The 22,215-nt window shown below is 37.3% G+C and overlaps 1 protein-coding gene and 1 pseudogene across 1 annotated transcript; both read right to left on the bottom strand.

The window, feature by feature from the left end:
- Positions 1–7,298: 7,298 nt before the first annotated feature.
- LOC137837557 (uncharacterized) lies at positions 7,299–9,674 on the bottom strand. Its single transcript, XM_068646582.1, has 2 exons — positions 9,133–9,674; positions 7,299–7,641 (listed from the first exon to the last, which is right to left on the bottom strand). The coding sequence occupies exons 1-2, from the start codon at positions 9,531–9,533 to the stop codon at positions 7,536–7,538; spliced, it is 507 nt and encodes a 168-aa protein (XP_068502683.1). The 5' UTR covers positions 9,534–9,674; the 3' UTR covers positions 7,299–7,535.
- A 2,590-nt stretch (positions 9,675–12,264) lies between these two features.
- Positions 12,265–14,006, bottom strand: LOC137838722 (ABC transporter C family member 10-like; annotated as a pseudogene).
- Positions 14,007–22,215: the final 8,209 nt, after the last annotated feature.

Raw genomic sequence — 22,215 nt, 5'->3', positions numbered from 1 at the left:
GGGTTGTAGTGATTTTGAATTTTTGGAAGCAGAGAAATAAAATTGTATTCCAAAATGGAATAGCAGACGTAAAACATATGTTTTGTGAGGCACAACTTAAGATGTGAGCATGGACTAGGAGTATGTTACCCAAGTCTTACGTCTCATACTCGTATTGATATTTTAATCTACTGTTATGTGTAAAGATGTTGAGTTAGAAGGATGTGATAGAAGGAAATTGACTTAGGAAAGAGGATTGGGGAAAATGATTGCTTTTATAATATTAACTTTTAAGGCGCTAGATGTTATATCATCATCATACGGTCTTGTGCCTTAAGTGGCACACTTCTGTGTAATTTGGTTTGAATTGAAGTTGTGCCATTTAGACACGACTTAAGTATAATAAACTTTTAACGAAAGTTGTTCCAACTAGGCACGAGTTTTGTATTGGGGAATTCTTTTTATATTTACATACGTGATTTAGCAAAAATATTATCATAAACAATATTAGTTTACATTTATTGTCTATAATATTATTTCATGCAAATAGTAAGTAAATTTGATGTAAATAGTAAAATTTATTTAATTATTGTTAAAATAAATTAAAATTATGTATTGAATGGTACTAAGTTATGTAATATTTTGATTTGATTATTTGATAATAAATTTATGTAGGAGTTTTGTTTTAGAAAAAATGTTGTTTAATATTGTATTGTTTCATATTCGATATAAATAATTATATATGAGAAAACTGTAATTGTGAAGAAAAAAAAAAGGAATAATGATTATGCATTTGGAGACCTAATTGACTCGACTGACCAACCTGGAAACCACGAGTGTAAGGAGCAAACCTCAAAAGATGATAAGTTGGTTGCGATTGCGGTTGGGGTTGAGTGGGCTCTTGTGGCGCCTGCTGTTTTAAAACAATGCTAATTTTGACATTAAGACAATAACATGATTAAAAGTAATAGGTAAATATTAGTTGACTTACATCATCGTTGGATGTGGGTTCTTAAGGCGGTATGTAATGAATAGTATGGTTAATTTACCATTGCATGTATGATGTTGTATCATGCAAAAGATCATTATCGTTAAACTGGACGTTTTCAATGAGACAATTATGTCTACCAGTCCATATTACTATCCACCGTTGATGGTATTCCGACCAATATCTATATGTTTTGGCCCACATGTTTTCTTTGTGGAGCTTATCTAAGTGTAGTGTTTCAAAATGGATGATCCAATTTTGAATATGTAGGAACTAATTGAAGGAAATAAGAGAAGGCAAAAGGTTGTAGAAATTGATTGAAGGTAATTGCACGAAATTGCAAACCTGCTGAACTGATCTCATACATTTTGATTTACTTCAATAATATATATAATAAAATTACAATTACTGGAAGCTATAAAATAGGAATACTAACATGCCTGTAAACTGACCATTAATGCAATAATAACGGTAAAATAGTTTAAGGGTAATAAAATCAGAATTAATAATAATAAAATATGAATTAATAACCAACATCCTCCCTTAATTCTGATTTGGAACAACCTTCCTGCCCAACAGATCTCTTAACTTGATGGAAGCATTGATCTTCAATGGCTTAGTGAAAATATCTGCAATCTGATCTTCTGATCTACAGTATTCCAATTTGATCATGTTCTTCCCAACTTGGTCTCGCAAGAAGTGATATTGAATATCAATGTGTTTACTTCTTTGATGAAAAACCAAATTCTTTGCAAGATTAATTGCAGAGACATTGTCAACATAAATCTTAATTGGAACATCTAGATTAAAACCAATTTGAGTCATGATATTGTTTTTCTCAATCGCCATCAATTATTCATTCATAGCCTTTTGCCATTTGGGGTGTTGAATGGCATCTGCAAGTCTCACGGGTTCTGAATCTGCAAGAAAAGCAAAGTGAACCAAATCTTCATTGTCATCAACTTCATCATCAAGATTTACTTCACAATCTTGAAGGTGTACAGGTTGTCGTTGTTGCCTTTTTGGTCGCTCCATCATAGTTGCAATTGGAGTTGCAACTTCAAGTTGAATTATAACTTCAGGTTGAATTACAACTTCAGGTTTGACGACAGGTGCTTCAAGAGTGACTCCATTTTCCACATCATCGTTCAAAACGTAAATATATCGTTTTTTCGAATCCATTTCAACTGCTACATTCCATTGTCATTCCTCATCTTCGACAAATGTAACATCACGACTGATAATCACCTTCTTTTTATCATTGGATTGTACAGTTTGTATCCTCCATGCTTATATCCAATGAAAATGGTCTTCACTGCCTTATCATCCAACTTCGATCTTGCTGCCTTGGGGACATGAGCATAAGTAATTGACCCAAATACCTTCAAGTGCTACACATTAGGTTTGAATCCGCTTCATGCCTCAATTGGAGTTGTGTTAGGAACACTCTGAGTGGGTGATCTGTTTATCAAATATACCACACATGTTACGGCCTTAACCCAAAAATAATTTGGCATACCTTTCGCTTTAAGCATGCTCCTCGCCATGTCCATGATTGTTCTATTCTTTCTCTCGGCAACTCCGTTGTGTTGAGGTGTGTAGGGACATGTTATGTTATGTTGCAACCCAAGTTCTTCACAGTGCCTCTTGAACTCATTAGACTTGTACTCACATTTTCCATCACTACGCACCATCTTAATTTGTCTGCCACTTTGTCTTTCAACAAATGCTTTAAATATTTTAAAGCAGTGGAATACCTCGTCCTTGCTTTTCAATAGATAAATCCATGTTTTCCTTGAAAAAACATCAATAAAGGTTAAAAAATACTTATTACCTCCAATTGATGATATGTTCATCGGGCCACAAACATCTGTATGAACAAGCTCCAAAGCAAATTTCGCACGCCAAGGCTCCTTAACAAATGGTATCCTGTGATTCTTTCCAAAAATGCAAGTCTCACACAATTGATCAAGGTGATCAATATGGGGTAAACCATTCACTAAATTTCATTTGGAGAGATTTTCCAAACTCTGCAAATTTAAGTGCCCAAAGCGTAAATGCCATAACCACGATTCATTATTCACGATTGCATTCAAGCACTTGAAATCACACATATGAATATCTACTGGAAACATGCAGTTTTTTGATAAAAAGGTTTTAAGAATCAAATTACCTTTTTTTTATCAAAAATTGAGAATTTATTTTCAACTATGTGCATAACGTAACCATTTTCGGCCAACTGTCTCATACTCAACAGATTACTTTTCATATCAGGTACATAGAAAACATCATAGATGTACCTGTGATCACCATTCTTCAATGTAATAAGAATTCACCCTTTTCCAGTTACCAGAACAAACTTGCCATCACCGAATTTCACTTGTGTGCTAAATGAGTCATCCAAAGCTGCAAACAACTCTTTCTGACCACACATATGATTCGTGCTACCTGTATCCAAATACCAACTCTGATTGTTTGGAGTTTCATTTGATGTGGCTGCCATTAGTACTACATGATCCTCTTCATCTTGTTCGTGATTACTATCTTCTTGAGCACAATTGGCAAAATGATTATCACCTTTTGATCTGCATTCATTTGCATAATGGTCGCGTTTATGGCAGTTATAACACTCCACATTTGATTTATTATACATGCCTTCTAGTCCTTCGCGCCAAGAGTTATTTGAACTTGGATTGTGATTGGAACCAATGTTGTTTTGCTCAGCGCCTCCACGATTCTGGCCACCACGACCTTTACTCCAATAAGTACCATGTTTATGATAGGAGCTACCAATTGAGGCTTGTGCTTGTAAAGCCTGCTCAATTGGTTTTTCAATCTTATTGTCATTCATCCGCTGCTCATGCGCTCGTAGGGAACCATACAATAACCTTACTGTCATTTTTGAAATGTCATTGGCCTCTTCAATTGTGGCAACAACATGTTCAAATCTGGGAGTTAAAGATCTCAAAATCTTCTCCAACTTTGCCTGCTCCGAATGTGTTCACCATTGGTCTTCATCTGATTTGTTGAGGCAAAAACTTTATTTATATAGACATCAACAGTCTTTGTGGTTTGCATCTGCAGCAGTTCATATTGGCGTCTTAGGGTTTGAAGACTCACCCTTTTGATCTTGTCATCCCCTTTATAATTGGTTGACAAAATTGTTCAAGCCTCACTAGCAGTTGTTGCTCCTTCTATCTGCTCAAACATCTCGTCATTCATCCCTTGATGGATGAGATACAAAGTCTTATTGTTCTTCTTCTTCTTATCACGATGCGCTACTCATTTCGCCTTAGTTGCATTAGCAACTAATGCAGATACTTCACTCTCAACGACATCTCATAACTCATGATAATCAAACATAACTCTCATCTGCACACACCACCGATTGTAATTTTCTCCATCAAGGATAGGGACTGATAATTGGGTAGAATTCATGATAACAGACTAGCTCTGATACCATTTGTAGGAACTAATTGAAGGAAATAAGATAAGGCAAAAGGTTGTAGAAACTAATTGAAGGTAATTGCACGAAATTGCAAAACTACTTAACTAATCTCATACATTTTGATTTACTTCAATAATATATATAATAAAATTACAATTACTGGAAGCTATAAAATAAGAATACTAACATGCCTGTAAACTGACCATTAATGCAATAATAACGGTAAAATAGTTTAAGGGTAATAAAATCAAAATTAATAATAATAAAATATAAATTAATAAACAACATAATAAGCCCAAAAAATATTCATATTGTAGGAGCGAAAGTCACAATAAAAACAATTATCCATATAGACAAACTTCATAAGAAAATTTAGTCTCAACTTTCATTATTAATTTTCTCATTTTTTTATATTTGTATTTATACCTTCATTTTATTCAACTGCAACATAAATTAACCAACAATAAATATTATTTTATAAAACTAACAACCTAATTTCTATGTTAACCATAATCACAATCTTTTTAACAATTTTTTTAAAAGACATTTAATTATCTTTATAATTTTATTAAAATTATATTTACCCTTCCTTTTTTTACAATTATGAAACTAATTTGTTTAACATAAACTTTACTACCATTTACATTAAATAATATTACATATATTAAACTTAAACTAATATTGTTTATGTTAATATTTTTTTCTAAAACACGCATGTAAACATAAAAAAAATTCCAATACCAAACTTGTGCCTAACTATCATGGCTTTTGTTTAAACTTAATTACACAAAAGTTGTGTATAGGTGACATGACTTTAGTTTAATTTATACCGAAGTTGTGCTTAGGTAACACGACTTATGTGTAATTAGGTTTGAACTGAATTCCAACCACCTAGACATGACTTCACATAGTAAAAAAATGATTAAACTAATTAAAGTAGTGCTAGATTAGCACGAAATTACCCTAAGTACTAAAATTGTATCACATTGACACGACTTCACTTTTACATAGTAGGAATTGTGTTACCTTGTCATAACTTCTTCGTAACGAAGTCGTTCCACGTTTTCACATATAACCCTAATCTGTAATTTTTAAAAAATCAACCGCGATAACCTTATGAAATTGTCCCACGATGGTAAAAAAGCTTTGTTGTAACATTTTCAAGTATTAAAGAATCTCATATTATCTAGGCTTTTCCCTTTATTTATAGATTAAATTGTGATATGTGTTTTCAAAGTGGATAACTTTATTTATAGATTAAATTGTGATATGTGTTTTCAAAGTGGATAACAAAAGATATAAGACTTTAACACATGAGTTTTAGTCTCACGGACTCATGGGCCTTTTATAATTCAAAATGATCTTATTTGTCCTCTATTTGTGTATTAGCAGTTTATTTCCTTGTTCTTGCGTTTTAATCGAAGCGATTTAATACATTAAATGCACTATTGATTTTAAGTGTTTTTATTACGTCCGATTAACTCGATTGTTTTTAACCACTTCAGTTTTTTCTTTATATATTGTTTGTTTCCTTTAGAAGTTTTTCAAACATATTGTAAAAATTCATTTTATCTGGATTTTATCTTTTGAGCTTCTTAGTTTTGTAATCTCCATTGTGACTCTTATATTTGGATAAACTTGTGTGAAAATAAATGGATAAGTATTTAAAGAAATAATTATAATAAAAAATTTATACTTATTGTTTGTTAAATGAATTTACATTAATTATTTCTTTCAGGTACGCTGGTAAATCCAAGTCTTAGGTAGAGATACTTAACACGAGTCTTCCGAAAGACATCGATTGATACTTCACTTATTGAATATTCTTAATGTATAGATTCATGTGTGGTATATATTATTGTATATTATTATTGTAAGTTGACATTTGAAGAACATTGAATGATTGTGATATGTTAATTGAAATGTCTTTTTTTATATACATTTTATTATGATGTAAAATTATTTCAATAGCTTACCCTTACATATTTTGTTTATTTTGTGAAATGGCATGATACAGATTCATGTACAAGAGCATACGGAAGATCATAAGCATTTTATTAAATTTTTTATTGAAAATATCTTATATTTATCTAAATATTATATATGTACAAACAGACTCTATGTTTGGTTAATAAGATAATAATTAGTAAATATTTATGATGTTACACTTGGACTTGATTTTATTTTTCAATCTTAGTTTATGTTCGTGTTTTTACACTTGGACTCTTTATTATTATCTTGTGTTTAAATTTTCTTTTATTTAAGTTATTTTCAATGACTCTAGAATTTAGTTTAATCATGTGTGTTTCTTGATAAATTCAATTTATAACTTTTCTTATCTTTCGAAACTTGTCATTTTAATATCATGTATGCATTTTATGCTTTTATATGTTTAAAGATTGATATATTCTTTGAAAATAGTTATAAAAATATTTTCATTATAGTCAAACCATGTCGTAAACTTGTTTTTATTTTATGTTTAAAATTACTCTAATGCATTTAAATTGATAATCTTAACAAATTTTACGGTCAAACAAAATAGAATCCAAATGAAAACAAATATTTACTTCTACTTGAAACAATTTATTTTCAATTTATCAAAATTTCATCGATTGTAGTCCCTTAACGTCAATATATTCCTAAGGAAAAGCTAAAATGGGACCTTCTAACAAATTATCATCTAGGAATACGCTATGAAGAGATATACAGAAGTTGAAAATCCAATGAAATATAATGGATGATTTCAAGCGTGTTGAGAGAAGACAGAGAATCTTTAATGGAAGCATATGACACAGGACTTTTGTTAATAAAATTATATTATGCTGGCAGTATATAAATTTTTTAAATATTTTATCTAGGTAAAACACTAAAAAGAATTTGCACTGAAGGAATACTAACTCATCTTTCAACAAAAAATATATTCATATTACACTGTATTGCCAGCACCAAAAGAAGTAACAATGTTGTTAAGGGGAAACATGGGTATCATTTTCTTTAGTGCTTTCTCTAAAAAAAAGCCATGCTGACATGAAAGTTAAAGATTCAACATATAAATTGACTACTATTTTGAACAAGGAATCAAGCCATTTTTGTATATTTGACAGATAGAAAGAAAAATGACTATGGTCCTCCAAGCACAGCATTCTCAATGTCTTCTCTGCTTAAAGCATAACTAAACCTCCTCTCTACATCTTTTTCAAGATTCCCTGGTCCACTCTTCAAATACCTGCACCATTTATTATTAATCATTGATATTAACCTTCTAGTTAAACTTCATTATGCACCACCAATACAATGGGACTACTCAATCCATAATTACCAAATATTTCACACTCATCTTGTTATTAGAATACCAACAATTTACTTTGTAATCAAACTTCTTGATCTGTAGATAGTATCCACAATGAATATGACAAATTAGAGGATGTAAAGGATAAAGCATCGATGAAAGGAAGTTCAACTCTAGCACCTGCCCCCTCTCTGTCCCCAACAGACAAATTAGATATCGACAACAAGCCAGTCACAAAAATGCAGACAAAAAGTTTACTTTCAATATTGTCTAGACATTATCTTCAATGTCTTCACTAAAATCAGCAGAATCTAATAAACATTTTCTCAAATTCAATAGACATTTATGTAACATTAACATTCTTCTTCTTCTTCTCCTTTTCAACTAGTGACACTTCTCAGATCCAATTATGTATCAGCTCAACTTTTCTTCAATGGAAACAAAAGGCATTCATGTTTTCAGTTTTTTGCGAGCATTCTGATTGACACACCCTCCTAACCCTTTTAGAAAAATACAACCCTTGAGGCACGGAAGGGAATGTTTCTCCATACAAAACTGAGATAATTACATTGGATCAGTGATAGAAGAAACATAAAAGAGGAAAGGAGCAACCTCCACATCTTTCTACTTTCATTACCATAGTTGCTCCTCTCTCTTCCTCAAAAAGCATAATCCTCCTTCCTTTTAATAAAAAAGAAACCTCTCATCTTTAACCATGTAACACATTCTATGATCAAACTTTAAAAATTGTGAGGAATACTTGAACATGTGGCATGTCCATTTTAGAAAAGAACGTGACTCTTAAACAGTGGAATCTGAATTCTTTTACATGCTTTGAGAATAGCATTTGGAATTTTAACGTCACTACTTTTTTTGCTGTTAAACATAATTTAGCTTGTCAACTGTTTTCAGTACTTTGGCAGATGTATATATTTATATATACAATGGACAACTTCTCAATTTATTCCTTATACTGAGAACAAAAAGAAAGGAAGGGTTGTCATAGTTTACTTTTGCTCACCATCGTTACTACTATACATAATGTTTCTAGATTCTCTCTTTTTCACTGCATCGACACATTATTTTCAAACGGATAATAAATAATAAAAAGCAGGAAAAATAAAACAAATTTCATGTATGATTCGATCTACTAGTGTAAATGCCAAAATTGAACTAGCATACAAAAAATTTAAAATAAAAAACAGCAGTCACCATTAATAATGATAAAAAAATTAAAGCAATTGATAAAGTTTGAATCATTTGTGCATTTTGCAGTGTTAGTTTACCCAACTTAATGGCTGTAATTTACAGAAATATTGCTCCATGCACATAACAATGCAAAAGCAAGTTAATTTACAATGAAAAAAGAGAAATCAAATATTGGTTGAAATAGCAAGGTAGAAGGAAGCATAAAAGAGAGGCAAGCACCTTATGTAGAGATCAGTGACATCAAGGGAGAGGTGGGCCTGCCAATCGGGCTTGTGAACCAGCCAGAGCGCCCTATCGTCCTTGCTCTGGCAGAAGCCCAGGCTTCGGAGCCAGGCCTCAATGCAGGGTAGGCTGTGGGAGTAGAGAGGCTTCGACTTCTCCGGCAGCTTCTGCAGCCAATGGTCCTCCGGCGGCGGCGCCTCCGCTTCCGCTTCAGGAGACTTGCAGAGAAGCGGGGCGAGGAAGGTCTGTGTTCGGAGGGGGAAAGAGAGAGGGTGGGGAAAGGGAAGAAGAAGGGGTTTGGGGAAGAGAGGGAACTTTTGGGAAGATAAAGTGAGAGAGGGATTAGAGTTTGGGAAGGTTGAAGAGGAAAGTGTGGAAATGGACATGGACACAGACATGGATGAAATTGGAAGAGAAATGAAGAAGAAGAAGAAAAAGCAGAAGCGCAGAAGAAGAGAAAGAGGTTTGGTGAAAGAGACGAACACAGTGGTGAAAGGAGAGTGTTATCCTGCTGCACAAAGAGGTTTCTTTCAGTTATTTGTTCTAATGAATCTTCGTTATCACCTGCACGTGCACGGCACGGGAAATGCTTCACACTTAGATTTGGGTATTTGGTCACAAATTCTTTACTAACAGTACATTTTGGATCATTTAAATCTGGATAAATGATTATTATGAAATGTAATGGCTTTTAAATATCTTAATTTATCATTATATAAAATATATAAAAATACCTTTTATTTTCTTCTCTAAAGAAAAACAACAAATAAAATTATACTCTGTAATCATATTAGTATTATAAATTTTAATTACTTGTTTATATAAGAACAATTTTTCTGGATAAAAGGTGCAATATACAAATTATTTTTAACTGTAAAATAAACAGGAGCTTAATTTGTCCCTTCCAACCAACGTTTTAAGGAGGGTTAGCTGTAGAATGTATTCTTTTTTACTAATCAATAGTTTTTAAAAATAATCTAATTTATGTAAAATATTACTACGATTGAAGATAATTTTATTTCTTATTAATTAAGTTATAACAATCTGGAACTTACATACATTATCTTTGACAAAACTAACTGAAAAATTAGTTGAATGTTGGTAAATTGAAAGACATTAAATTAACTTACTAAAATCAGAAATGTTTAACAAAATTGTATATTAAAATAACTAAAAACGTAGAATAATAAATATATACAAATTTATATGATATTTTTTATATTTTTTTATTATATGGTTAAAAATACACTGTGAGGTACCTATAATTTTTGTTTTTAAAGTTATTTTTAACTTTTGGATATTTTTTATTTGGAGATTAACTATTTTAATTTAATTTTTTTAGTTTTAATATTTGGCAAAGGTTTGGAACTAAATTTGCACAATTGTGATCCCTCGAGTAACAGAAGTTGAATTAAACCTTACATCTTCATAGCAAACTTCGTTAACTTTTTGCTAGTATATAACAAAAGCATCAATGTTCTTGGACAAGTTGTCTGAACAATGACCCTTTCTCTTCATCAAGGTATTTGGTTCATCATACTCTACCAATTTTCCTGTAAATGCAATCATAAGGTTCTTTTTCTTTTTTGAAGGAAAGAAACAAATGATCAAGCATATTATTAATTTTCTTTCCCTGATAAAAGTTCAAGTGTGAAAATCAAGTAAATTGAAATGTTTACTTTACCTTGTAAATAGGTAAATGAAACGTACCATCACTGATTGAAAGAACCATAGTGCAATCCATCACAGTTGGTATTCTGTGTGCTACTGTTATTACTGTACAATCAGCAAATTCAGTCCTAATGGTTTTCTGCACAATCAAATCAGTTGCATTATCAATTGACTCTGTAGCTTTCATCGAGCACCAATATCTTACTACTTCTCAATATAGCACGCCCCAAACAAAATAGCTGCCTTTGTCCCATGCTCCCGTTTGATCCATTTCAACAACTGTGTAACAATTTAACATTGTTCATTACTAATTGCTAACTTAGAAAGTACTACAAATGCTTGCAACATAATTATGATAAAGACACTTGGAAGTGTACATGAGGAGTTTAAGCTCTCTCTTCTTTCTCTTGCACAACTTCTCGCAAATGACATTCCCAAGAACCTTCATGTTAAGCAACAAAATTAGTCCACTTTTGCTAAGTGAAGCAAAAACAAATAGAATGCAAACAAAGTTTTGTTGAACATGGGAGCTTTGATGTTTCAAATTCATGATGAAGCTTGAAGTTGTGCTGCTCTTTGTTTTGGGTTTAGTCTAGGGTGTTTAGAATCTTTTTAAGATCTTTCCTAGTCTCTTGCACAAAGCTTGCTCAATCTGTTTTGTTAAAGAAAAGGTGTTTTTAATAAAAGAGAAAAACAATCAGTTGAATTATCGAAATAATCGGTTGTTTGTCACTTGGTTTGTTTGGAGGTTTTAAAACTGTTTTTGACTTGGTTATGTAACTGACAACAATTAAACCGGTTAAAACGACTTTTCAACCGATTGATTGTAACATTTCATAACAACTTTTTGAAAACCTGTTAATCTGTTTTGGATGTGAATCAAAGTTGTTTTGGCAATAAATGTTGTCTTAAATGACTAGTTTTTTGTGCTATAAATATAGCCTTTCTTTCAAAACAAAATACACAAGTTTATATCAAACAAAGTGAGATTGAGATTGATTTGAAAGAAGTTTTTCAAAAGTTTTGCAAGATTGTTGTTAAGTTGTGCACAAGGTCTAATCATAGGAGTTTCCTGGTTTCTGTAATCTCAGGTGTTTTCTATTCCTTTCATGATTCTTGTAATTGTACTTTATTAAACTTGTAAGTGTGTGTGAAATCTTGTAAAGTCAAAGGGTGTTCTGACTAGAGATGTGTGTGTGGAAAGAGGGTGAGTGGTTCTTGTGGTTTCAAGAGCACCTTTTTGTGGCTGTGTTGGTGAAATATGTGAGTGATTACTAGTGGAACCCAGTGGTTGTTCTGAGAACTGAATGTAGCTCAAGGTTGAGTGAACCAGTATAAAATTGCTGTGTAAATCTTTCTCTCTCACTCCTTATAACTATTTGTTTTAATTCTACTTTTGCTACTACCATAAACAATCGGTTAAAACGTATTTTCAACCGATTGAAATTCTGCAAACAGTTTCTTAATCATTGTTTCATTGGTTTCTTTAACTGTGTTTATCTGTGAATTGTGCTAAAGTTTCATTCCTAATCAACTTTTGCGAAAATCTTTGACAAACAATTCACCTTCCCCCTCTTGTTTAAGCCATTAATTCTTACTAGTTTTGCCTCCCATATATCTTCATCAGAATGTTGAGACAAAGGGTCCAAATTGTATCTAACAGTTCAATTAAAAAGGGTAGGATCCTGATGTATAACACCAAAACGTGACCTCGAATAATGTTTATGCCATCCACAATAATTTTTCCTCCTGCTGGCCCCACAAGACGAAATAAAGAACCAATAAGACTGGACTTTCCACTGCCTGTCCTGCCACAAAGTCCAACCTTGTGTCCTGCTTTAAATGTGCATGTGATTCATGGAGTATAAGTGGTCCATCAGGCCTGTATCGTACCTGTCTTAGTACATAAACAAGTAAATTATTCAATTCACTTCAACATTACTTTTTCTAAACATTATACTCCATATTCTAAGTATGAACCAATTACCTGCAAGTCGTTTATTTGTATTTCACCTTCCTCTGGACAATTAAAAGGAGGGTGTTTTGTTTCTATTACTTCTTCAGCCTCACTTTGTATATGCATATATTGATTTAACCTCTCTACAGATATTATGTAATTTGCAAGACTGCATTGACTTTGAATTGAAAATACTAACTGAAAGTTTAGGGTAAGGCCATAAGAGAGAGCCATGCCAATAAATCATGGGAGAAAGGTTACTGCAAATAAGAAGCTTGCTTCAAAAGTGATAATGATTTTGTTGAAGATAAAAGACAATAATTTGAAGATAATTGGAATACACAAACAATTATATTATAGAGATTACAATGACAAAGTCTGACCAGATGTAAAAGTCCCAGGTGGAAACAAGACCATCCAAAGTGCTGAGAAGGTAAGAACAACTGCAACTACAAGTTCTAAACTTAGGCTCAACCACTCATTTGAGGCAAAGCTATGGAATGGAAGAAAGGACTAGCATTGATGTCTATGAAATCAAGATTCTTTACAAAATAACGATATTCCTCCTCAAAAGCCCTTATTGTCACAACTCCAGCACAGTTTCATCAACATGATTAGCTTAAAGGATTTTGTTGTGCCATTCATCCGCATTACTTCTTTATCAGAGGCAAAGTAATATCTCTATTAAAAAATAAACAAAACTTACCCTGTTTATGATAGAAAATAGAAATGCTGAGGTACAACTGGGCCAGGAATATGGTCCTAAGCCCAAGAATTGGAGAGTGTATGAGAGGAAGAATAAGAGAGGGGTCAAGAGGAATGACGTGGCCCTGAATCAGGCTTGATATGTATGGAGGATATAAGGGGTATAAGCATTAGTAATATATATAGGTGGTTAGAGGAGAGAGAGAGTATCGAGGATTTTGTTAGAAGTGGATTCACTGTAAACGTGAATTGTAGAGGCCCTGTGGCTCTGGATTGGTAGCTTGCTACCAATTACTGTTAGATTGTTATTTCCTTATTTTTCCTGTTGAGATACACGATATTAGTTACCTGATTCAGGAATCCTAAAGGAGATATCCTTTTTCTTGCTGATTGTCTCTGTTATTTGATCTGCATTCCATTAAATTGGTCCGACCTGCCGGATAAAGACCCAGCCCGGAGAAGACCGTCGATGCCAAGGAAGCCACCTACGCCTAAGATGGGTGATCGGATTGACGCTTTGGAGACCCAAGTGGGACATGTTACCTCCACGCTCAACGCATTGGTTCGACAGATGCAGCTCCAGTCCGAACAGATGCAGCAGCAGAGTCTAGTTCTTGCGAAACTAAGCAAACTGAAGGAGGGAAATAGAGAAGGAGAGGCATCGAGTGGAAACTCGGGTGGTGATTCGCCTTCGAGTGAGTCTCGACTCGCCGGGAAGAAGGTGAAGCTTCCACTGTTCGATGGCGAAGATCCAGTGGCTTGGATAACTCGTGCGGAAATATATTTCGATGTCCAGAACACACCGGAGGATATGCGGGTGAAGCTTTCACGTTTGAGCATGGAAGGTCCCACGATCCATTGGTTCAATTTACTGATGGAGACGGAAGATCAACTATCATGGGAAAAACTCAAAAGGGCATTGATCGCACGTTACGGTGGCCGGAGATTGGAAACTCGTTTGAAGAATTATCCACGCTCCGTCAAACTGGAAGAGTTGAAGAGTTTGTTGAAGCATTTGAATTGCTTTCCTCGCAGGTGGGTCGATTGCCGGAGGAGCAATACTTAGGATACTTCATGAGTGGGTTGAAACCTCCGATCCGACGAAGGGTGAGAACTCTGAATCCTTCTAATCGGATGCAGATGATGAGGATGGCTAAGGATGTTGAGGAGGAGATTAAGGAAGACGATGCCGAGGGTGAAAAAGCTGTGGGGAAAAGGTTTGTGGGCCGAAGAGAAGAAAGTGGGCTTAAGTTCAGTAGTGGGTTTAACCCGACCCAGAAGGACATGAATAGACCCGGAAACTTAAGTTGGCCCAACCCGGCAAAAACAGGGAGCTCTTTTGGGTTGAACGCGAACCCAACTTCATCGCTGAGCTCGACGGGACGGAAGAGCGACGGCGACCGCCGCGGTAGAGCTTCGGAACGGTGGCGGGGAGTGCGAAGTGAGGAGATGGAGGAACGGCGAGCAAAGGGGCTTTGTTTTAAGTGCGGTGGTAAGTATCACCCAACCTTGCACAAATGTCCTGAACGCTCCCTACGTGTGTTTATATTGGGGGAAGGAGAAACAGTGAATGAAGACGGAGAAATAGTAGCGTTGGAGGTAGAAGATGCTGAGGAGGAGGAAGAACCAGAGGCGGAGTGCAAAATTATTGGGGTTCTGGGAAAGATGGGAGAATATAATACCATGAAGTTGGAGGCACAATTAGCTGATGTGGTTGTGGAGGTGTTGGTCGATAGTGGAGCTAGCCACAATTTTATTTCACCTGAATTGACCTCCGCCTTGGGACTACCAGTAAGCCCTACTACTGTTAAGAGAATCAAGCTTGGGGATGGCCATCGGGTTATGTCCGAAGGCACGTGTAAAGGAATTAAGCTTTTTCTGGGGTCTAGGCTCTTTGTAATAGATGCTCTGGTGTTGGAATTAGGAGGGTTAGATGTGGTTCTTGGTATATCATGGTTGAGCACATTGGGGAAAGTGGTAATGGACTGGAAAAATTTATCTATGCAGTTTTGGCATAATGGGGAGCTGGTAACATTACAGGGTCAAGGAAAAGGATAGGTTCGACATGGCTGTCTCAATTCCTTCTTGACAGGCCAAGAGCGGGACTGGAATGGTGAAGGGTGGTGGACTCAATTGGAAGAGAAGCAGCATGCAATGGAATTGGGTCAAAACAGTGTGCGGGAAGTATTGGAGCGGTTTCCTGCAGTGTTTACAGACAAGTTAACACTACCTCCAGTAAGAGATCAGGTGCATAGAATCATTTTGTTACCTAATTGTGGTCCAGTCAATGTGCGGCCATATAAATACCCTCACCACCAAAACTCTGAAATTGAGAGACAAGTAGCGGAGCTGTTGCAGGCAGGGGTTGTTCAGCCCAGTATGAGCGCTTTCTCTAGCCCCGTCATTTTGGTCAAGAAGAAGGATCAAACATGGCGGATGTGTGTGGATTATAGAGCTCTCAATAAAGTAACTATCTCGGATAAATACCCTATACCCATTGTGGATGAATTGTTGGATGAATTACATGGGTCAACAATTTTTTCGAAGATTGATTTAAAATCAGGGTATCATCAGATACGTGTGCATGAGAATGATGTGCATCAGATACGTCTTCATTCAGAGAGTTTTGAAAAAGTAAGTGAAGATTTAAGAAATTGATAAATTTTAATTATTTAAAGTCATTTATTAATTAACATTTTTTTTTAATAAAAAAATAGGTTCATAAAAAAGGCTATTAGAGTGTGGGAGTTTATGACTAATGAAATAAGTCTAAGCCTTTTCCAATTTTAAATAATTTAATATTATTTGAGCCTCTTATTTATGACATTTGAATCAGAAAAAAAGAGCCTTATTTCAATACAGCAATCAAACTCAAAGGAGAACTATACATTTCAGTAGATGAAAGGTTATTAGTGTAATTTATTATAAGATCATATCAGTCATAAGAATTCATAGGTATTATGCTTCCTTTGTTTTCTTTCATTATTTTAAGCAGAGAAATCAGTTAGTGATGTTCAAAGGAAACAAATAGGAAGAAGGGGACGTAAACCAAAAGTTCATTTTGATGGGACTAGCTTGAAGCTTGAATATGGATAAATAAATAGCAAAGGGATTTCAGCAGATGATATCAAAATAATTAATAAAGAAATGCAAATATTCTCTATTTTATTGTAATTAATCCGTTATTTATTCATTCATATTAAAACTAGTCTCATCAAAATGAACTTTTGGTTTACGTTCCAATCTTTTTTTATTTGTTTCCTTTGAACATCACTAGTTTCTCTAACTATGTTAGATGGAGTTCATTAACAAACAATTAAAAATAATGAAACAAAATACGTATATAGATTCAAAAATAAACAAAGAATTTTTATGAATGAAGACTATGATCTTATAATAAATTACACTACAAATTTGTTGTACTGAAATGTTTTCACTAAAATAAGGCTAAATTTTCCGATTCAAAATGTCATAAACAAGAGGCTCAATCAAAATTAAATTACTTACAATTGAAAAATAAGACTGAGACTTAATTCATTAGTCATACATTCTAACATGAGACTTAATTCATTAGTCATACATTCTAACAGCCTTATTATGAACCTATTTTTAAAAAATAAATGTTAATTAATAAATGACTTTAAATAATTAAAATTATCAATTTCTTGAATTTCACTTATTCTTTTCAAATTTTCTAAATAAACATTTTTTTATTAGTTTTTTCAAATTTTTTACTATAATAATGATCATTATTAGCCAATAAACCAAAAAAGCAAAAGTAGAAACATGAACTAGGATTTTCAATAAGAGTTCAAAGGCATTGGGTGGATATTTGAGAGTCTTAAGATCTTTTTCAAATGTGACAACACCAACATTAACGTCTTCGAAATGGTACAATATATCTCAAAATAAGATTAACAAAATTAATTAATAAATAATATAAAAACAAAATAAATAAAAAGTGTTACATGTGTTCACCTCTTAGTTTGTGTTAGTTTTCTCTTAGTTTGTGTTAGTTTTCTACCGTAGGAATGGTTTGACCTTGTTTCTACATTAAAAAAAACAAAAATGTAATGTGTGATATCTAATTCAATAATAAGCAATGTAAAATTTATATATATACCTCAAAAACAACTTCCATGATTTCTACCTCAAAAACAACTTCCATGATTCCCAAATATTGAGCCATTACTCCTGGATGGAAAACAAGTAAAAGCAATGTTGAAGTGATTTAAAAGTTAGATTTCCATGGCTTCCACTTGCTCTTTTAGCATTGTTTCCATTTCCTCTTGCATTCTTTCTTTTATCCTTTGAAGTTCAACTAAGCATTTCTTTGAACTTTATCAATTAATTTTTGTATTGCAACTTGAGTTTTAGATCCTCATAAGTCAGAAGGTACAACCCTTTTTTTATATGTGTATACATAGCCATGTCGTTCTTTTCCAAAGACTTGGAAAAATATATCCTTTAGGGTTGAGTTTTTTAGTTGAATCTTCTAAATGAAAAACAATTTCATCCTCATGTTTTGAATAAAAATGAATGAATATAACAAGAATCATATGCAGTCACGGGTTGAGATAATTAGAGAATGCAAGTTGCCAATAAGTAAGAAAAGGACCAAATTCAGTATTGTACCGCCCTGGTAGTCGGAAATGATGACGTGGCATCAAGCTATTGTATAGGCGTGTTGATAGGACGCCTGGCTGGCAGAAGGGAAGGAAGTCGGGGGGCTCGTGTAGTCGCCAGTTATTAAGTTGGCGTGCTCCGATCTCCAGCACACCAGAACCGGCAGTCACCGGGTTAAAGATGAAGTCGCCAGATGTAAACCCAGGCGACCAAGTGATTAGAGATCGCCGAAACAAGGACTTCGCCGAAGATGAAGGCAGATAGACATTTCCCAGCTGGCCAGAGGATGAGGTCGGGGGACAGCTTACTTGAGCATATACGGTGAAACATGTGGTGCAGATCATGAAGGCGGCCAGCGAGACCACAGGGAAGGTGCGTACGAAGGCACCCGAACTCGCCATCCAGAAGAGATCACGCTCCAAGGCGACTATGCACTGAGTAGTATCATGCATAAGTAACTTAGCCAAAGAAGAGTCGGAAGTAGCGCCCAAGTCAAGGATGCTCCAGATGATGGCACGTGTACAGCTGGATGCGAGCCACGTGTCCATATGTGTAACTGCCAGGAGAGAGAAAGTATCCAGGTATATAAGAGTTTCCAACGAACTTCTGAGGTACGCACGTTCAGATTGTCTTCTTTACGCTTGCGAGTCTTGAGTATATTGGGAGAGAACATTGCACAGTTCCTTCAGAGTTCTTAAGTTTTACTCTTAGTAATTAGTGGTTCAGTCGCTGACTTGGGCGTCGGAACGTGATCGGCCGCAGCGGCGCCGTTCTGTTCTTTTGCAGGTTCTTGAGGTGAATCACGGTGAAAGACGGAGGTTGACGCGGCGCAGAAGTCGATACAAGTTTGACGAGGCAAAGCTCCAGCGTTCTGGTCAACAGGCAGGATCATCAGGCGCCCACCGTGGGGCCGTGTAAAACCTGTTCCCATCCACATCGTGAGTTCTTGAAGGTTTCTGCAGTTTCTGTGTGGTTGTGTGCTGGTGCAACCATTGTCCGCTGTTCATCTAGGTTTCGTTCGGTAATTTCGCGTTTTCCACCGTTCTTTTGGGTTTTTGTTCGGTGAGGTGAAGTTTTCTGCTGATTGCGCGAGTTTCGTTCGGTGAGATCTGAGTTCTTTGGCTCGTTTGGTTTTTCGTGGGAGAAGCATTGGTTTTTGGTGGAGTTGCGGGTTTCTGTGAAGGTTCGTTGTGTCCTTGAGGTTTCTTTCGAAGTTTCGCGAAGTTCTGACCGATTGATCGCTGAATCGATCATCGTTGAAGAAGGTGTTGTTCACCGCTCTCTGTGATTTGTCAAGTTTTCATGAGAAAAATGAGAAGCAACCGTTCAAGTCCAGTTGCGCCTGTTGCTGCTGAAGGCGCCATGACTATGGCGCAGATGGTTGAAATCATGCGTTCGCTGCAGGCGAATGTGGAAGCCTCGCGTATAGAGCAGGCAAGAATGCACGAGGACCTGGTCGCCTCTCGGGCCAGGAATGATGAGCTTAGCAGAGTGACTGAAGAACTGCGTCAAGCTCTTCAGGAGCAGCAAGGGCGTCCAGTCGCTGAAGAGGTCGCGCCGTCAACGCCGCCTCGCGTTTTTCCTATGCCTTTCGCTCAGGCGATTACCGACACGCCTATCCCTGCGAGTGTGGTACCTGTGAAGGCTGTTTTTACCGGCGTGGAGGATCCTGAGGTTCATCTCACCACGTTCCATACGCAGATGATGCTGTCAGGAGGGTCAGACGCCGTGTACTGCAAAATGTTTGTGAGCACACTCCAGGGAACGGCGCTGGAATGGTTTGTGAACCTGCCTACAGCCACATAACCAACTTCCAACAGTTTTCAAAGATCTTCGTCGAGCAGTACATCGTGAACAAGGCACCGCCCAGGGTGTCTTATGACTTGTTCGACATAAGGCAGTATCAGGGAGAGTCCCTCAGGGACTACCTGAATCGTTTTGGGGCGCAGATGGTCCGATCGCCGGCCAAAGATGAAGAGATGCTGGTCTACGCATTTAAGAAGGGCGTGCTGCCGGGACCATTCTGCGAGGCATTGATCAGGGCTCACCCTGCCACATTTGCTGAGGTCAGGCGACTTGCGGTGGCCCACATCGCCGATGAGAGTGAGGTTGCCGAGAAGAGGGGAAGCGTGGCTCCCGCTAGGCCACGTGCCCAGACCAGGATCCAGCCCCAGAGGGTGCTGGAGACAGCGGCGGCCAGGAGGGATCAGAGGACTCGCCATCCTTATGACCCAAGGAAGAACAAGGGCAGGGGCCCAGGGCGCCCTCAACCAGCACGCCGGGAGTACAATCGCCCGCCAAAGCACAAGTTTGTCATGGGATTGGCGGACCTGATCGCCATGTGCTGGGACCAAAGCCAGACGCCTGGTGTGAGTTTCACCAGGGCTTTGGCCACACCGTGGATTCGTGCTTGGCTTTAGGATACCAGCTCGACGATCTGGTCAAGAGCGGGTTCCTAAACGACTACTTGCTGGACAGAAGGACGGGGGGCGCGTCGAGCTCCCAACCAGCAGGTGGTGAGGCTCAGCAGCACGAGATGCCTACCCACGGGGAAATCCACACCATTGCAGGAGGTTTCTCGGGTGGTGGGTGCACCGCGTCACAGAGAAAGAAGTATGCGAGGTCTGTGATGACGGTGGATATGTTTGAAGACCACTCGCCGGATGTGGACATTACGTTCACAAAGCAAGATCTTCGGGACGTTGTGCCTCATGACAACGATCCCATAGTCATCTCGCTGATCACAGCAGGAAGGAAGGTCCACAGGGTTCTGGTGGACCAAGGAAGCTCGGCAGACGTGATGTTTTGGCCGACTTTCATGCCGTTGGAGCTACCCCTTGACTAGCTGAGGCCCTATGGAGGGTGTTTGTATGGTTTCGCTGGTAACCAGGTGGAGGTCAGGGGGTACATTGAGTTGAGGACTACGTTTATAGATGAGGCGGGTTCGAGAACAGAGAAAATCAAGTACCTTGTCGTGAACGCTCCTTCAGCATACAACATTCTGCTGGGAAGGCCCACGCTCAACAGAATAGGCGCTATACCGTCGACCCGACACATGAAGGTGAAGCTGCCGTCTATGGAGGGGGTGGTGATCACCATCAAGTCCGACCAGAAAGAAGCGAAGAAGTGCTATGAGAATAGCCTGAAGAACAAGAGGTCGGTGAGTTACGTGACAACCACCCCGCCTCCTGGTGTGAAGCCCAGATCGACGGTAATAGAAGAGACCGCCGGAAGTGACGTGGTGATGGTGGATGCTGAGCAGGGGGAGGGGAACGCCAGTTTAGAGGAAGAAGAGGCAAGGAATCGCCCTGAGGAAGCGAGGGAGCTGGGAATCGCCAGGGCGGTGATCGCCAGAGAAACCAGGCCAAAACCCGTCGAGCAGTGGCTCGAAAGAGAGATCAGAGGAAAGATCTTCAAGCTGGGAAGATCTCTGGAGGTTGAGCTCCAGGACCAGATCGCCAAGGTGATAGAACGGCATCTGGATGCGTTTGCATGGTCCGCTTCGGACATGCCCGGGATCGATCCCGACTTCTTGTGCCATCATTTGGCGATGGACAATCAGGTCAGACCGGTACGCCAGAGGAGAAGGAAGTTCAACGAGGAGAGGAGGCAGGCGATTAGAGACGAAACACAAAACTCCTCGCTGCAGGCCATATCCGGGAGGTGCAGTACCCTGATTGGCTGGCCAATGTCGTACTGGTGAAGAAGAGCAATGGGAAGTGGCGCATGTGCGTCGATTTCACTGATCTGAACAAGGCTTGCCCAAAGGATTCGTATCCTTTGCCAAGCATAGACGCCCTGGTGGACAGTGCTGCAGGGTGTAAGTTGCTGAGTTTCCTGGATGCTTTCTCGGGGTATAACCAGATCAAGATGCATCCCATGGATGAAGAAAAGACTGCCTTCATGACCGAGAGGTCGTGCTACTGCTACAAGGTGATGCCTTTTGGGCTGAAGAACGCAGGGGCCACGTACCAGAGGTTGATTGATCGAGTACTTGCACCAATGCTGGGAAGAAATGTGCAAGCGTACGTGGATGACATGGTCGTGACCTCGCCAGAGAAAAGCAAGCACGTTGCGGACTTGGAGGAATTGTTCACTACGATCGCCAAGTTTAGGTTGAA

This window comes from Phaseolus vulgaris, chromosome 4 (assembly GCF_000499845.2).
Source record: "Phaseolus vulgaris cultivar G19833 chromosome 4, P. vulgaris v2.0, whole genome shotgun sequence".
Taxonomy (NCBI): Eukaryota; Viridiplantae; Streptophyta; class Magnoliopsida; order Fabales; family Fabaceae; genus Phaseolus; species Phaseolus vulgaris.
This window is presented reverse-complemented; position numbering and strand designations above follow the sequence as displayed.